At 39.4% G+C, this 15,670-nt stretch overlaps 1 protein-coding gene and 1 pseudogene across 1 annotated transcript; one reads left to right on the forward strand and one right to left on the reverse strand.

Moving 5' to 3' along the window:
• Nucleotides 1–545: 545 nt before the first annotated feature.
• On the reverse strand, nt 546–1,667 carry LOC146460062 (uncharacterized; annotated as a pseudogene).
• Nucleotides 1,668–8,151: 6,484 nt separating this feature from the next.
• Nucleotides 8,152–8,922, forward strand: LOC146460063 (uncharacterized). The gene has a single exon (XM_085088786.1). It carries the CDS (start codon nt 8,152–8,154, stop codon nt 8,920–8,922), a length of 771 nt encoding a protein of 256 aa, XP_084944912.1.
• The last annotated feature ends 6,748 nt before the right edge of the window (nt 8,923–15,670 follow it).

Genomic DNA, 15,670 nt, shown 5'->3' on the forward strand with positions numbered 1-15,670 from the left:
AGCTATCTTTATCATGAACCTTATCTTTGGTGCTCAAATTATACATGTTATATTTTTTAGTAAATATGTTGATTGTACCCAAATGTGTAGATAACCTTTTGGATGTCGTTGTCCCGTCGTCTGATCTCACCCTCTGGTTCCTCCGTGCTGGAGGGAAAGAATGTTTGTGATCGCTTATTGCTTTCTCACTTGACTCCCGCTCAAATAAAATGGGGCGGGGGGGGGGGGGTTTCATATATGAAAACTGTTCCTTGGCGCGCAATAGATGGGTTAATGTGGGCCTTTAAACACAACAACACTGAAGTTTTACATGCAGTAAATTCATTGTAACAAGAACTAAAATCAATGAATCAATGATTAATGTACATTACTTTGGTAGAAAAAGGAATAAGAAAATCAATCCAACTTAAAATGTAAGCAGGTTTGACAAAATCCTGCAATGTCACATATTAGTTGATTGCAAATAAACTAGTAGAAATTGACGGACTTGCAAATAGATGTTCATTCCCTGATTGTCATCTTGTTCCATGGGGTTGAAGGTTTCTTCAAGAGCGATGAAAAATATGTGCTGGAAAATCAACATTAATAGCAGCAACATCTACCCCTGCTAAATCATTTTCTGGGTCTGGGACTGGAGCTATAGGGTCATCACCATACATAGAAAGATCCCCAGGCATTGTATTGTTCACAACACCCCTGACGCCTGCATAACTGGATGAATGGTGACGAAGAATACCAGAGATCCATAACTGATGGGGACTCCTGTTATGTTCTGTTGAAATCCCATGATTATTAAATGTAGAGACAAACTGTCTTAGGGCATGATTGATTCGTGGCATGTACACATAATGTAACGAAAATAGATCAATTTCATTGTTTCAATCAAGCATGCCAATATGTTCCAAGTGCAAAAAAATGTTTCGGAACATGAATAAAATGCAGTGGACAACTTCCCGCCACAGTCTCTCGATTCTTGTGTTGTGAACACTTGGTCCAGTCAGGAAGCTGCCATGATCAGCCCCTCTATAGTGTACCATAAGTTCACCGACTGCAATATTCTCTCCACCATCATCAGCACGTACTTGGGAAGGCAATCCCCACACATTCATTGCACTACGGAATAGTGAAAGAACAGTTGAAGTGCGGTTATTATTGTTGCACTGCAGATAAACAATTACTCGTGAGAAGCTGTCAATTCCACCATGCACCACAAAACGCCAGTGACGCAACTTTAAATTACTATCAATGTGCCACAAGAAATTAGGGTGTGGCACTCGGTAAGGTCGTCTGGGAATTTGAAGTGCCCAACGACAGGCTCTCCTTATTGGATCCAGGGTAATTAATGAATCACACACTCTCCAGCGTTGAACAAATATCCCTTGCTGTCTTAAAGCCCCTTGCATGTATCTTTCTCCAGAGCGGGGCATCCTTATTAGCTCTTGCTGTACTATTGCCTGCAAGTCTGTGTCAGAAATTTGAGTATAAGAACAAACGTATCTGGGATATCCAGAGCATTAACACGCCGATGCACTGTCAGACACCCACTTTGGGTGGATAAAGCGCTTCTGCAAAGGCGTCGGACCTCAAGCAGTTGCTGGACTTGACATGACGTACAAGCTTGAGCCGTTTTACCTGACCACCCTCACCTTCCCAAACCCTATGTTCATATATAAAAACAAGGAAGGACAACATCCAACCACACTGGCAGCCACAATGACCGCAGTTACAAAGGAAGAACGAGACTACGAATAGATGGCCAGGTGTCTCAAGGTGGAAAGAATCGATTCCTTGACTTTTGGAACGGATGGCGAATGTGCACTGGAGCATGGCTTCGACAGTGTTTTCCCCATAAAAGATGGGTGTTCTGGCGAGAACATCCATTTGCGATGCTTTGATCACGCCCAGGATGATATATCTCACCAATTAAAATCCATGAAAGTTAACAGTGAGCAAAGGAAAAAGATTACAACGGAAATACTTGGAAGAGAATGCAATGGAAAAAGGGTCTACTGCGGCAGGGCTGAAGAATTTGAAAAGACGTATGTGGAAAAAGAAAACGACTGTCCTGAGGATTTCAAAAAGTGGATGTTAACAGAGAAAGGGCGGGTTCGCTCTCTTAAAGAAACACTCAAAGAATGCATGTTAAGACCAGTGCGTATTGCTATTGGTCTTGGAGATCCCCCAAACAAGTGGGACAACCAGAGGACGGAGTTAATTAATAACGTTATAAAAGAAGAGGCACACCATCAGGTCAGTGACCAGGCAGCCATTCATGAAATCCTCGAGGCGCCTGTTATAAAACAACAGGAAAGCGAGTACATCAAAGCAATTTACAACACGGGAGAATATCGCCTGTCGCCACCATACCAACACCTTGCGGTAAGTCCGTTCGAATGGTCAGCTAAAACAGATGAGCAAAAACGACAACACATTCAAAAGGTGCTTAAGGGTGCCAATATCTTGTGCAAACGGGATTCTGTCACGGACAAGAAGTTGTCCATATTCATCACTGATTCTGCCATCACAACTGTACCACCAGGGTTACTCAACCAAATTTGGAACGAGGAAGAGATCATACTCTCCCACCACTCTGTCATCAATGTTAATGCTGGCGTGTACTGTGTAACAGAACATGGGAGTAGCACCAATGTTTCCATCAGTAGAGGGACGATTTCATGCCAATGCAGAAAATTTACCAGCACAGCAGGTCTTTGTCCCCATGCGCTTGCCGTTGCCAAAACAGAAGGTAACCTCGCGGAATATCTAACAAAATTCAACTCGTCCAAGGACAAGTTAAAAAAAATCGCATTCGCCAACATTCCTCAAAGAGGTGGAGAGAAGCCAAAGGGAAAAATAATGTGTCACAAAAGCCAATCAATGAAGAAGTCTTTACTACTGACGAGGATGTGGAGTTTCAAAAGCCGCTAGCATTTACCGACATCTGGCAAAACAAAAACAATTTTGTTGTCGTTTTTCCCAAGGATTACATCAATGCAAAACGATGCGAATCATGTAAGGTGGAGTTTGCGAAGGGAGGGGTGATATGCATACCACATGACATCGCGATTCTCCAAATGGAAAGGTATCTATACCCTATAAAGGATGCAAATGGAAAGTTGCTTCGCATGGAATCGACATGGAAAAAAGAAACAGCAAGATTCTACTGTGCCAACAAGAAGTGCATTATTCAGTGCCACCCCTACTTTTAGAAGGGAATGCTCAAAATTGGTACTGATACTACCACCAAATTTAAAGAGGGGCATGTAAAACACCTAAAAGATATGTTCCATTTTATTGTTTGAATCTAGCGGCCGCAGTGGTTTCTCTTGCATGCAAAAATGCCCCAAATGACTTAAAGTAAATTACATTTTTGGGAAAACAGCATTTGTGACCTTGCACAGGTAAACGTACTTAAACGCTTATCCGTTTAATGGGTAAAAACGAACGGATAGCTAACGGATGGTTAACAGCCTCAAGAGCGTTTTAACGTTTTGTTCTAACGTTCTAACGGATAACAAGCAATGCCTAACGGATTGCAAAAGCGTTTGAATGGTTGCACAATCTGCTCTAATGGATAGCTTGAGCCGTTAAACGGTTGAGCAAAATATCTAACGGATGCTGTAAAGGCATTAAACGGTTTGCTTAACGGCCACCTAAAAGCATTTAACGGTGGAGTTATGACAAAAAAGGCGCAGCCAATGGCAAAAACAATACGATAAAGATTTACAGTTAGAAGCGAAAACCTGAGACGAAACCATTGAAAGAAACAAGTGAAGCGACTCAAACAAAACTAAACCCAACACTGCCCACAAACCAAGCGTCGAATTCACGACACACTGAAAAAAGGCTTTTCTTAATCAACCGAATAACAGATCAAACCCAAGCGAGAAATAATCGAGTCGCCTGTTCTAGTTGGCTTATGAACTTGAGTCGCGACTCATCAATTCGAATTTTTCGAAGAGAAAAATATTTTCAGTGTTCTAAGAATCTGACTTCCAAGGTAAGTTACCCAGATACTAAAATGATGAAAACAAAAATTATTTCTTTTCACCCCTTGTTTTATACACGCACACAATCCATAGAATGTCTGGGATCCCAGGACACCTTGCATGCTTCAGTCGGCTTCAGTTTCTGAACCAAAAATTGTATCTGTGATTCAAGGCGCTATCAAAGAGAAAACTTGTGGTTTCAATTACCACATTACGAATACCTAGTATTAACTATTTCAAACTCTTATAGCGAGGAAGAAACCGAGTGACCGTTGATACTCGGTTGTTGCGCTTCTGTTAGCTGTCAAAGTAAACAACTTTGTGCAAATTCAAAATTAGCCTGTGTAGGCTTTTTCGCGGAATGTAACACGATCGCTTCTAAAATACTGTATCTTCGCTGCGAAAGCAGTACGCTGCGCAAGATTATACTTGATTGAATCTTTCGAACGAACACTTCGGGAAAGGCATTTCCTTATTTAAAAACGTACAACGTTTACGGTAGAATTCGGCAAGGAACCGAGGAAACTTCAACGTGGCCGTTCGCTTGCCTTTGAGCAGACTTTGTTTACATCTTGGGCGTAGCGTTACACATTTGCATAAATATTATCGAGATCATCGAATCTCAAAAGGCAATGTCACGTTTTCTTCATTTCAAATTGTAACCGTGTCTTCCTCTGACAGATGACTGGAATACCTGTCCAGTAAACCCAGTAATAAACAGTGAAAGAAGCGAAAAAAATGGAAGCTAAGAATGGAAACACGCGCGATCGCTACCAGTACGCTGCACATAATTATGCTGGATTCCACTTTAATCTCTTGAATCCAAACTTCGAAAACAGCATTTCCTTGATTAAGAAAACGCACAATAGTTTCGGGTGTTATTTCTCGATGTCTTATTGTAGAGCAAAAGGACTTGGGAATTAAAAAAATATTCATATTAACTGTTTTTGTGACATCGTTTAGTGGATAGACTTAAGGATGGAGAGCACTTCATCTGTTCTAAAGGATGAAAAGTTTCTTAACGGCTACTTTACCCGTTAAACCAATGCTGGATTTTCCTAACGGCTTACTAAGTCGCTCTAACGGCTACCAAATTCTCTTTAACGGTAACGCTAACGGTGCTAACAGTTTGATGTGAACGTTTAACGGGTACACTAACGCCTCTAACGTTTTTGATACAGTTCTTTAAGGGATGACTAACGGATACTTAATGGCATTGCGCGTTTAAAGGATAAGCGTTAAAGTACGTTTTCCTGTGCAAGGTCACATTTTGTATTTGGCATATTTACTTTCTTCTTATAAGTACGTAATACCGGTAGTGCATGGGTGGTCCACCTTTAATTGTTGAAAATATTTAGTAAAGAGTGTGTGCACTACGGCCATGTTGGAGGACAAAACAATACAATGATTTTCCTTTGGGATATATATTCTATTTTTATGCAAACATCTTCTATTGTTTTAGTCTTCAAAGATGGCCGCCGTGCACACACTCTATTGGCACAGAATCTCTTTTTGGATCATTGTGTATGCTGTAGTCAACGGGTTTGTCAAAGTACTTACTTACTTATAGTAATTAGCATCAAATCTACAAGAAAAACACGTTGTTACAGTTAATGCTTTTGTTTGAGTGGACTCAGCCACTTAAATTGTAATTCATATTTGTTACTTACAGTAATTAAAATCAAATTTACAAAAAAAACACTCTGAAACGCTTTTGTTTCACGTTAATTTATTTTATTTAGAACATGATGGGAATACCAATAGTTGTTCTTTTTGGAATTTATTTTTCAGTTTTAATGCGCGAGGCTATCTTTACAGTTCTAACGAAATGATATGAAATACTGCAAATTCTTTCGTATTACATCTTTTCTTATAACTTGCGATCATTTCCTGAAACCATGGCTCAATTTTGAAGCTTCGCAGAAAACTATGAAGGAGCAGTTTTGATATCCGACCCACGCAAAGCAAAATGCAGTGCGAACTCCGTTTCGAAACTGTAAAGTCTGACGTTGCTACGTGGTTACGCAGCCATGTGTATTTCCGATACTGATTAACACCAGGGTAACACTGCTAATTTCGCCACTCTGACAGACTGCAGTCATTTGCAAATAGAGGAACTAGAAATCTTTCGGGTGTTATAAAAGATCTTCTGCACTGTTTTTTTGTAATAAAGTACCATTTCATTTTGTTTTGTTTTGCAAAGTATCGTACAATGTGTGCAATGGACAAGAATCCAATCCCATCTGCTTGTTATTAAGGATGCCAGAATAAGCTCTGGCCTGGAGAGCCAATTGGATTATATGCACACCAGTTGTCTTAGCTGGGGTCCAATCCGTATTGTCCATAGTGTCTGAAGTCCAGTCCGAAGGAAAGTTCCATTTTTTCAGTAGCTACGCAAAACAAGATGGCGGCCAACGCACTCTCATTCTGAACGTAGGGTAACAGAGAGCAGAGTGTTGCTTCTGGTGAATAAGCCTACCCATGAGAAGCGGGCCACCGCTGAGAGGTCAAATTTCATGGAAATGAACGAGGCCTTTGCGATTGAAATCAGGAGGATAGAGCACCATGACGATTGATCGAAGCCATGCTGCTGGTAACAAATCGAGTGAAGGATCAGAGAATGCACCAACGGGTTAGCAGAAGTTATTATTCGCAAAATACCATTCGCAAAGTACCGTTTCGCAAAGTACCATTTCGCAAAGTACCGTAAGCCTGACCTCAAAATTTCTTTGAGGTGATAGTTGATGTCAGCGGCTTTTTTACACTAATAATAATAATAACAATAATAATAATAATAATAATAATAATAATAACAATAAATAATAATAATAATAATAATAATAACAATAATATTTAATGAGGGGGTCCAACTTGCCAAGGCGGTTTTCAGTGGAGCCCTCCTAACCTAGCTAAATACATAAACTAACAAACAACTATCACCATGTAGCCTAATGTATCACCTAATAATAATAATAATAATAATAATAATAATAATAATAATAATAATAATAATAATAACAACAATAATAATAATAATAATAATAATAATAATAATAATAATAACAATAATATTTAATGAGGGGGCCCAACTCGCCAAGGCGGTTTTCAGTGGAGCCCTCCTAACCTAGCTAAATACATAAACTAACAAACAACTATCACCATGTAGTGATAAATATTTGGGTCTGATTGTAACCTTCAGATAACATTGCGTAAGGGGCCACTATACACTATACTGTATATGATAATTATCATAATTTTTGCTGCTTTCATTTCAAAATGGTGTTGAAACTGACAATAAAGTACATTCGCTCACATATCAATGCCCCTACAACACCATGAGTGAGATTGAAATGAATAGTTCAAGGAAAGTCAAAAAGCATAAAGTTAGTTAAGTGTTTAGAGATTTTACAACTATTTCTTTTAACTTTGCACGTTTCAAAATCATCTCATGATCATGTCCTAAACTGTATATACTGTAGTGCCCCTTTAAGATTACTGCCTTTCCATGCCAAGTCCCATACTTGTATGATATAATGACAACTTGGAGCTGCAAAGAAGTCCGATTGATGGAACAACAAGGCCAGACACATACCTAAGTGTTCAATCAAACCACGTATCTAGCTAGGTACCGAAAACGCACATACAGAACATGTACATGTATTCTTTTTACTTTTCAGTTTAATGATGACACCAATCTTGAGGTCACCCGAGCAGTTGAGAGAGGCGTTCAGACAGCATCAGCTTTCAAAGAGGCCGATCCTGTTCTATTAGAAAGTGAGTATAAATGATATGGCTACTGTAGTGTATTGATTACCATAACAACTGCATCAGACCATGTATACTGTGCAAATATTGTGTAATAGTACTTTAACTACTGCATGCTGTAAAACTACTATTCCTGAGTATACGTAAAACTGTACTGAGTAAGTAGAAGAACCACGTTCAATAAACATCAGAATTACACATGTGAAATGAGTGAGTACATCTCTGTCTAGAACAATAAATAACAACGCTACACACTGGCGACGAGGATGATGAAGACCCTCTGAGTGCAGAAGACACAGAAGAAACAGAACAAAGCAATTCGGAAACAGAAGAAACAATTTCAGCAGACTCAGCTGACGAGCCAGAACCGGCAGAACAGAACGAATCCTCAGACGCGATGGAACGTTCGCTACCAGCACCAACGCCATTCAATGCTGATGCTTCAGAGCTGTACATGGAATGGAAGCATTGGATGAGCGCCTTCAAGATTTACTCGATCGCTTCAGGACTAGCGACCAAAGCAGATGAAGTCCAACGAGCCACACTGTTGCATTGCCTTGGTCTGGCGGTTCAACGAATCTTCAACACGCTGCCAGGCGTGCACGAAAAGTACGAGGATGTGCAAACTGCCCTCAACGGATACTTCGCTCCAAGGAGGAACGTCGTGGCAGAACGCCACAAAATCCGTTCACAAGCGCAGGGGCCAGGTGAGCCAATCAACCCGTACCTAACTGCCCTCAGAGAACTTGCAAAGTCTTGCGACTTTGGCGTGTTTGAGGAGGAGATGATCCGTGATCAGATAGTGGAAAAGTGCCACTCCACGACGCTAAGACAGAAACTGTTGCAGCAGGAGAACCTGGATCTAACCAAAACAATGAAGATCGCTCGAAGTGCAGAGACCGCTTCACAAGAAGCTCTTTTGCTGTCTGGCGGTTCCAAAGAAAATCCGATCCAGATCGACCACGTGGCACACGGACAACATGGATCCAAACCACCCCATAAGTACTCGTGTTATCGCTGCGGTGGAGCTGATGGGCACAGTGCGAGCGAGTGCGGCGCGATTAACTCCAGGTACAACTTGTGCAAGAAAGTAGGACACCTGCAGAAAGTCTGCCGATCCAAGCCGAAGGGTTCAGACCAGAAACGCAATAAGCAGAGGCCGGCGTAGAAGGACAAGAACTGACCTAACAAAGTTTGCAGTCTCAAGGCACGTCCATGGCTGGAAAGCTCAGATGACAAGGAAGAACCAGTGCTGTCCTTCAACAACGCCAACAGCTCCATTACTGTTAATTTGAATGGACAAAAGACCCGAATGATAGTTGACACTGGCTGTAAGTACGACATAATATCCTCTAGGTTGTATAAGTCGCACTTTAAGAACCATGAACTGAACAGTACAGAAAAACGCTTCACAGCGTACGGCCAGAAAGAGCCATTGAAATGTAGAGGGTATTTTAACACTGTAATTAGAGTGCGTGAAAATGTCATTAACTCGAATGTTGATGTAATCGAGGGTAATGCCGAGTCACTCCTAGCACGTGACTCTAGCTTTAAGTTAAAGGTACTTACGCAGGTGAATTCTGTTTGGGCAGTAGAACGATTGCACAATTATTTATTCGGTATCAAGTTTACACTGTTGACCAACAATAAGCCGCTTTCAAGCATGTTTGCTCCGTATTAGAGCAAAGTTCTGCCACCTAGATTTCAGCGTTTGGCATGGCGTCTGCACCAATACGACTTTCAAATTGTGCACATCTCGGGAACTTCTAACACAGCAGACTCGTTGTCACGTTTACCGTCCAAAGGGAACGATTTATCGGACAGTGGTTTTATTTGCGAAAATTATGTACGATTTGTGTACTCTTCAAACATGTCAGGTTTGCAAGCTGTCACTCTTTCTGACATGAAGGCGCAGACAAGCAAGGATGTCACGCTAAGCAAGCTACTAAGCAAAGTTCAAAGCGCAAAATGGTCGAATGACCAGAAGCTTAAAGCTCACAGCGGAATAAACGAAGAATTATTCGTCTTTGAAGGAGTCATTCTTAGAGGAGATCGCATTGTTGTTCCTCAGTCGTTGCGAAAACAAATTCTGAAATTAGCGCATGAAACGCATCAAGGCATAGTTAAAACAAAGCAGTTTCTTCGCGCGCGTTTCTTTTGGCCCGGCATGGACCAAGACGTTGAAACGCTGATCAAAGGTTGCAGTGCTTGTGTTGTAAACCAACCACTCAACAGGTACACGCCGCTTCAGCCGACCCCGAGCAGTCGATCTTGTAGGACCTATTGATGGTAAGTATATCCTGACGTACATCGACTACTACTCTTCCTATCCAGAAGCACGTATCCTCAAGGAGATAACTTCTCGTGAAGTTATTAAAGCACTGACAGATATCTTTGCTAGATTTGGATATCCAGAAGAACTTGTTTCTGACAACGGGAAACAGTTTATCAGCGCAGAATTTGAAGAGTATCTGAAATCATGTGGGATTAAGCACATTCGCGTGTCTCCGTATTACGCGCGTAGCAATTGGAAATTAGAGAGATTTCATCGGTATGTCGAGAAGAATTTTCAAGCGGTCATAACTGAAGGCAAGTCTTGGCAAGACGAATTGCCCAAAATCCTTATGCTTTATCGAGCAAGTCCGCATCCGATCAATGGAAAATCACCTGCAATGTTGTTATTGACTCGCGAAATACGCATGAAAGTACCTCATATTGCAAGCGACGCTAACAACGTAGCACTCGATCGAGAACATCGGGCAGGATGCGAAACCTATCAAAGCCGCTTAAAAGATTATCACAACGCTAAGCAGCGCGTGGCTCCGCACAACTTTTATGTCGGCGACATTGTGTATTGTGCGAATATGAAGCCAAACAAATTAGACTCAAAGTTCTCTCCGGCTAAGCATGTTATCATTAAGTCTCAAGGGAGGGACACTTTCAGCGTTGTAAATGCTTCCAACGGTACCACTCTAGTTCACAATGCAAAATACTTAAAGCATGGGCCTGCTAACAAAGTCGTTACTCACAACAATGAGTCAACAGAGCCTGCTGAGCTTCAAGCTAAAGTAGGGGAAAGTAGTGATCCTAAATCGACGAATTCTGATGCTTGTATGGAAAGTGATCATTCCGACGATCAAGCCGCTCAGAATGCTCAACATAGCATTACAACTAGATCAGGACGCGAAGTCAAGTCCACAAAGAACTTGGACAATTTTGTTTATTTTTGAGTGAGTAGATTCGCCTATGATTCAGTGAATATTTGATTAATGTTTTTGAACGTTGCCCGGGATGGATGTAGTGTATTGATTACCATAACAGCTGCATCAGACCATGTATACTGTGCAAATATTGTGTAATAGTACTTTAACTACTGCATGCTGTAAAACTACTATTCCTGAGTATACGTAAAACTGTACTGAGTAAGTAGAAGAACCACGTTCAATAAACATCAGAATTACACATGTGAAAGGAGTGAGTACATCTCTGTCTAGAACAATAAATGACAACGCTACAGCTACATCTACATGAACAGTGGAATCTGGATTGCTAAAACCTTTAAGGGAAACAAAAATTGGTTCAAGAAAATAATTAAAATTAAACTTGGTTGACTAAGCGTAGGGAAACAACTTTTGGTGCAAGAAATCAGGAGTTTGGAGATCAAGTCAAGGGTTGGAGAAATCCAGATTCCACTGTATTACTATTTATAACCAGTCGTAACTAACCAAGAGTCAATGACATTAATTACTCACTGATGGGTCATTAATGATTAGTAATCAACTTATTAGTCATTGATTGTTGGTGATGATCAATGAGTTATTGATGACCAAAAATTTTGTGACCTATCTATGACATCAATGACTTGTCAATGTTGTTGATGATTCATTGAGGCTTTTGATTATACATTGATTACCTATTGATTACTCGTCAATATTACTCATTGAATTCACATATATTCTTATTCTGCACATGTATATACATGCATCCTATGATTTTCTGGCAGCTTTCTTCATCATAAATGGCTTTCCGGTTATAAAGTAAATGATTACGTGAAAGGTTTGTGACAATAATAATAGGCAAGAGGAATTGTACAGGAAGGATTAAACGGGGAAAGGAACTGAATTCATAGGAATCCAAGACTTGTCTGTCATCTACTGGTATTACAATGTATAGGCCATCAATTTGAAAGATGAAACGGAATTGAGTTTTTTTTTGTGTGTATTATATCAATGACTAATTAATGTCATCAATCACTGATCAATGACTAAAGAAAACCGGATAGACTCCCACCTAATGGGCCACTTGGCTTGTTTGCAGACTTTATTGTTAGGATTCTTATACTTCTATAGTACCTTTTTAACCAGTCCATTGTTACATGGTCAACGTTTTTAATTACTTCTGTCACAGGTGCCATAAAAACTAACTATAAGACCCTCAAAGCCAAGTCTCAGAGAGTTTTGACATGAGTGAGGAAGGAAGGGCTGCCCCCAGTGGCTAATAAACAAGGGGAAAGTGTCATAACTGCAAGAAGGAACCAACGGTGCCCAATGTAAGTTATCAAAACCAGAAATCTTAAAGGGCCCTAGTCAGCCACACCTTTGTTTTTGTTTATGTGCGAGAGTTTGGCTATTATATTTTATTCGGAGCATGTCGAAATGAACGAAATCACTGTGAAACTACTAAGGTCTTCTAAAGATAATGAAACATATTTTCAGGAACACAACTTACAGTAAAGCTATAAGACTTCGCTTCACCATGCAATATCAATGATTTCGATGGCATTGAAAATGGCGGAGGCTGACTAGGGTCCTTTAAGCATAAAATTATGTTTTGAAGCAACTTTACATGTGTATTAAAACATATTAGCCAACACATGAACTGAAGTACAGTGTGTGTGACTTGTAACAGTTAAATCTGTTAGTGAAATCTCCATGCTATATAAAGGACCAGTTATATAAGGTTCAGGGTTTTTACTAGACTAAGACTTTGCACTTTTGTTTGACATTCTGAACAGAGAAATTTTTTTCATTGCATGCAGTCTGATATATTTTGCATTGCTTACTTAACGTTTTTTGTCTTATTGCCCAAAACCATGCTTGTAGCTGCTTTTGGTACTTATTAATAATATTTGTATATTTCATGTATTTGCAGAAATTCAAGTCTCGTCGAGCAGCGCTGAGGCAGTCAACATACTCAGAAGAAAAGAAAAAGGAAACTGGAGGAAGTACTCTCCATTGACTACATGTCACCCGAAAAAAGCGTATATGAGTCAAATTCAGACGAAGATCAGGAGGGACAAGGTAGAATGATGAAGTTAGTTGTGAAACGGTTTGAATGGCACTCAAATGAATTGACAAGGGAACTGAATAGCCTGGACAGAAAAGCAAACAGAGCAAGAAGTGAGCGGGGAAAGAGGATAATGTTCAAACGGGAGGAAGGAGATTTTTGTTGCAAACAGCCTCCGTTGCTATCCAAGGCTGCTCCAGAATGGTCCTTAAGTGCGCGTGCTGACTTGTGAGATTACTGAATTGCAGTCGCAAGTGTCTTATGATTAATAACAGACCAGGGTCCAGTTGTTCGAAGCCCGATTAAGGTAATCCTGGATTAACGTGAACTTTGATTATTGTTTAATTACTAATCAGTGAAGATTCTTCAAAAAGATTTTTGTCCTTCAGTATTGACATAGACTTTTCTGTACCTTTAGCTTGACATTAGCCTTTACACCCATGTTAAATGAGTGAGATAAAAACCTCATTTAACTTTTAATCGTGGATTAGCGTTAGTTGGCTTTCGAACAACTGGGCCCAGGGGTTTCATTAATATTTTTGGGTCAGTTCACAGGCAGGCAAAACTTTTTGAACTGAACTTTTTTAACACAAACTTTTCACTAAATGGACGAACCAGCCAGCAAAACCATCCTCACAGCCAGTTAATTTAGCTCAATTTGCCTGGTGTCTAGCTCTTAATGAAACCCCTGTAACAGATTTTATAGTCAAAATTCTTCCTTGAATTTTGATATAGATACACTGTATATACGATTGATATAGATAACATTCTATTCATTTGGTGGCAGAATGTTTCTTATTATAGAAACAACCAAAAATAATAACATTTTTTAAGTGTCAAGGTCACATGAAAACATGTTATCTTCGTAAGTGAAGAGATCACCATTTCTATGGTTACATGATGAATCATGCCTTTCACAGCGAGAGTGAAATGGTTTAGTATTTCATTGGTGTTTATAAAAGTAAATATCTAATTACATGGCCGTCTGGAACTATGAAATTCCTCTTTGATTTCACAAGTGAGGGCAGCGAAAAAGTTAGATTTTTTTCAACACTCAAAGAGAAATTTCATATCTCTGCATGGCCAAGTATATCAATCCAGTTTGATCTGTAATTAAGATAATCACAGTTATCTTTTTCAACTGATAGTATCTGGACTTGGAGCTGGATTGGAGCTTGCTTAGCATATATGTGAAAGCACCAGCTACAGTGTATGGTAGCTTGACCTCCCTCTTGCCAATGGCCAAACTCCGTTTGAATTAATCAGGTTACAGTTTTTGTGAATTTGACTTAGATTGTAGTTGGTTTTGTTGATAACCAACTTCTTACTTTGTTTTGAAAAAAACACGAAAAGAAGACTTGGTTACTGGAGGAAAATTAGTTGAAATGTGTGTTAAATCAAGCAAGGTTTCATCATTAGAGTTCTAATTAATATATTATTGTTGTGGCTTCAAGTAGCATATAAAACCACTCTTCTTTATTGAATTCATGTTTTCCACATTTTTAAACTAACTAGATGGAGTTAAAGTTAAGCTGAAATTTTAATTTATTATAGTTTACAACACTTTTAGCAGCTCTAATTGTTAGGTAAAAATATTTTGAAGCAACATTTTTAAAGTATTGTGAGAAAATGCGGGATTGATAATAAAACATTTCCCAACCTTGTACATTCATGAGTGAAATTTCTGTTTGACTTGTCTTTCAAATCTGCTACTCATCATGCAAATACAATTATTAATATTAGTCAAAAACAATTTTGATAAGTTAAATACCTTACTACAAGCTGAGGCACATACAGAATAAAAAATTGCAGAATTTTGAAAAAAAAAAAAAAAGCATCTCAGACAAATCCAAATATGTATTCCCCTAGTTTGAAAATGACATAAGATCCACATTTGCCCACATCAAATGTCATCTTTAAACACCTTTGTCTGTATTTAAACGGAAGAAATGTGACATTTGTCTTAGATCTACACCACATGTGCTCATATTTGTCATTGGAGCAAACACATCATTATCCTATTTATCTCAAGGATAAATACCACATTTGTCTGTCAGTTAAATATGGAGAACTATGACCAATGTCATATTTGAATCATATTTACACAGCCTTCATCTCGGATCAAATCTAATTTTTCACCCAGTGGTAGTGTGTGCTTTGAACCACTTATTTACAACCCCACCTCTCACACACGATGTGTCAACATCTTGCTGGTGGTCTGCATATCGACATAACCCATTTGTTCAATCTTTAAGATTTCCTTCCGGTCTATACCTTGATGGATCTCGAGGGGTGATGCTTTACTGTCTTAACAATCTATGTGTACTATAGTGTTTATAGATAAAATGGCGATAAAAGAATAAAGACAGAATTTAGACGCCGTAATGCATTTACTGATCAAAACTTTGATCCTAAAGCCCATTGAATGCCTTTTCAACGTTTCCACGGCAACCATTTTGGGTGTCATACTTGTTTAATATTGCAATTTTTTAAATTGCTGACTATCACTCATAAGTTTATAAACAAGAGCCAGCAGTTCTCCAGGATGTCGCAGAAGGCAAGCTTATGTCTGTTTTTATCTCGCTGGAATCGACGCTTGCATCAGAAGGTGGCGAAATGTCCTTGAAAGC

Source organism: Pavona decussata, unplaced genomic scaffold, assembly GCF_977016875.1.
Source record: "Pavona decussata unplaced genomic scaffold, jaPavDecu1.1 SCAFFOLD_215, whole genome shotgun sequence".
Classification (NCBI taxonomy): Eukaryota; Metazoa; Cnidaria; class Anthozoa; order Scleractinia; family Agariciidae; genus Pavona; species Pavona decussata.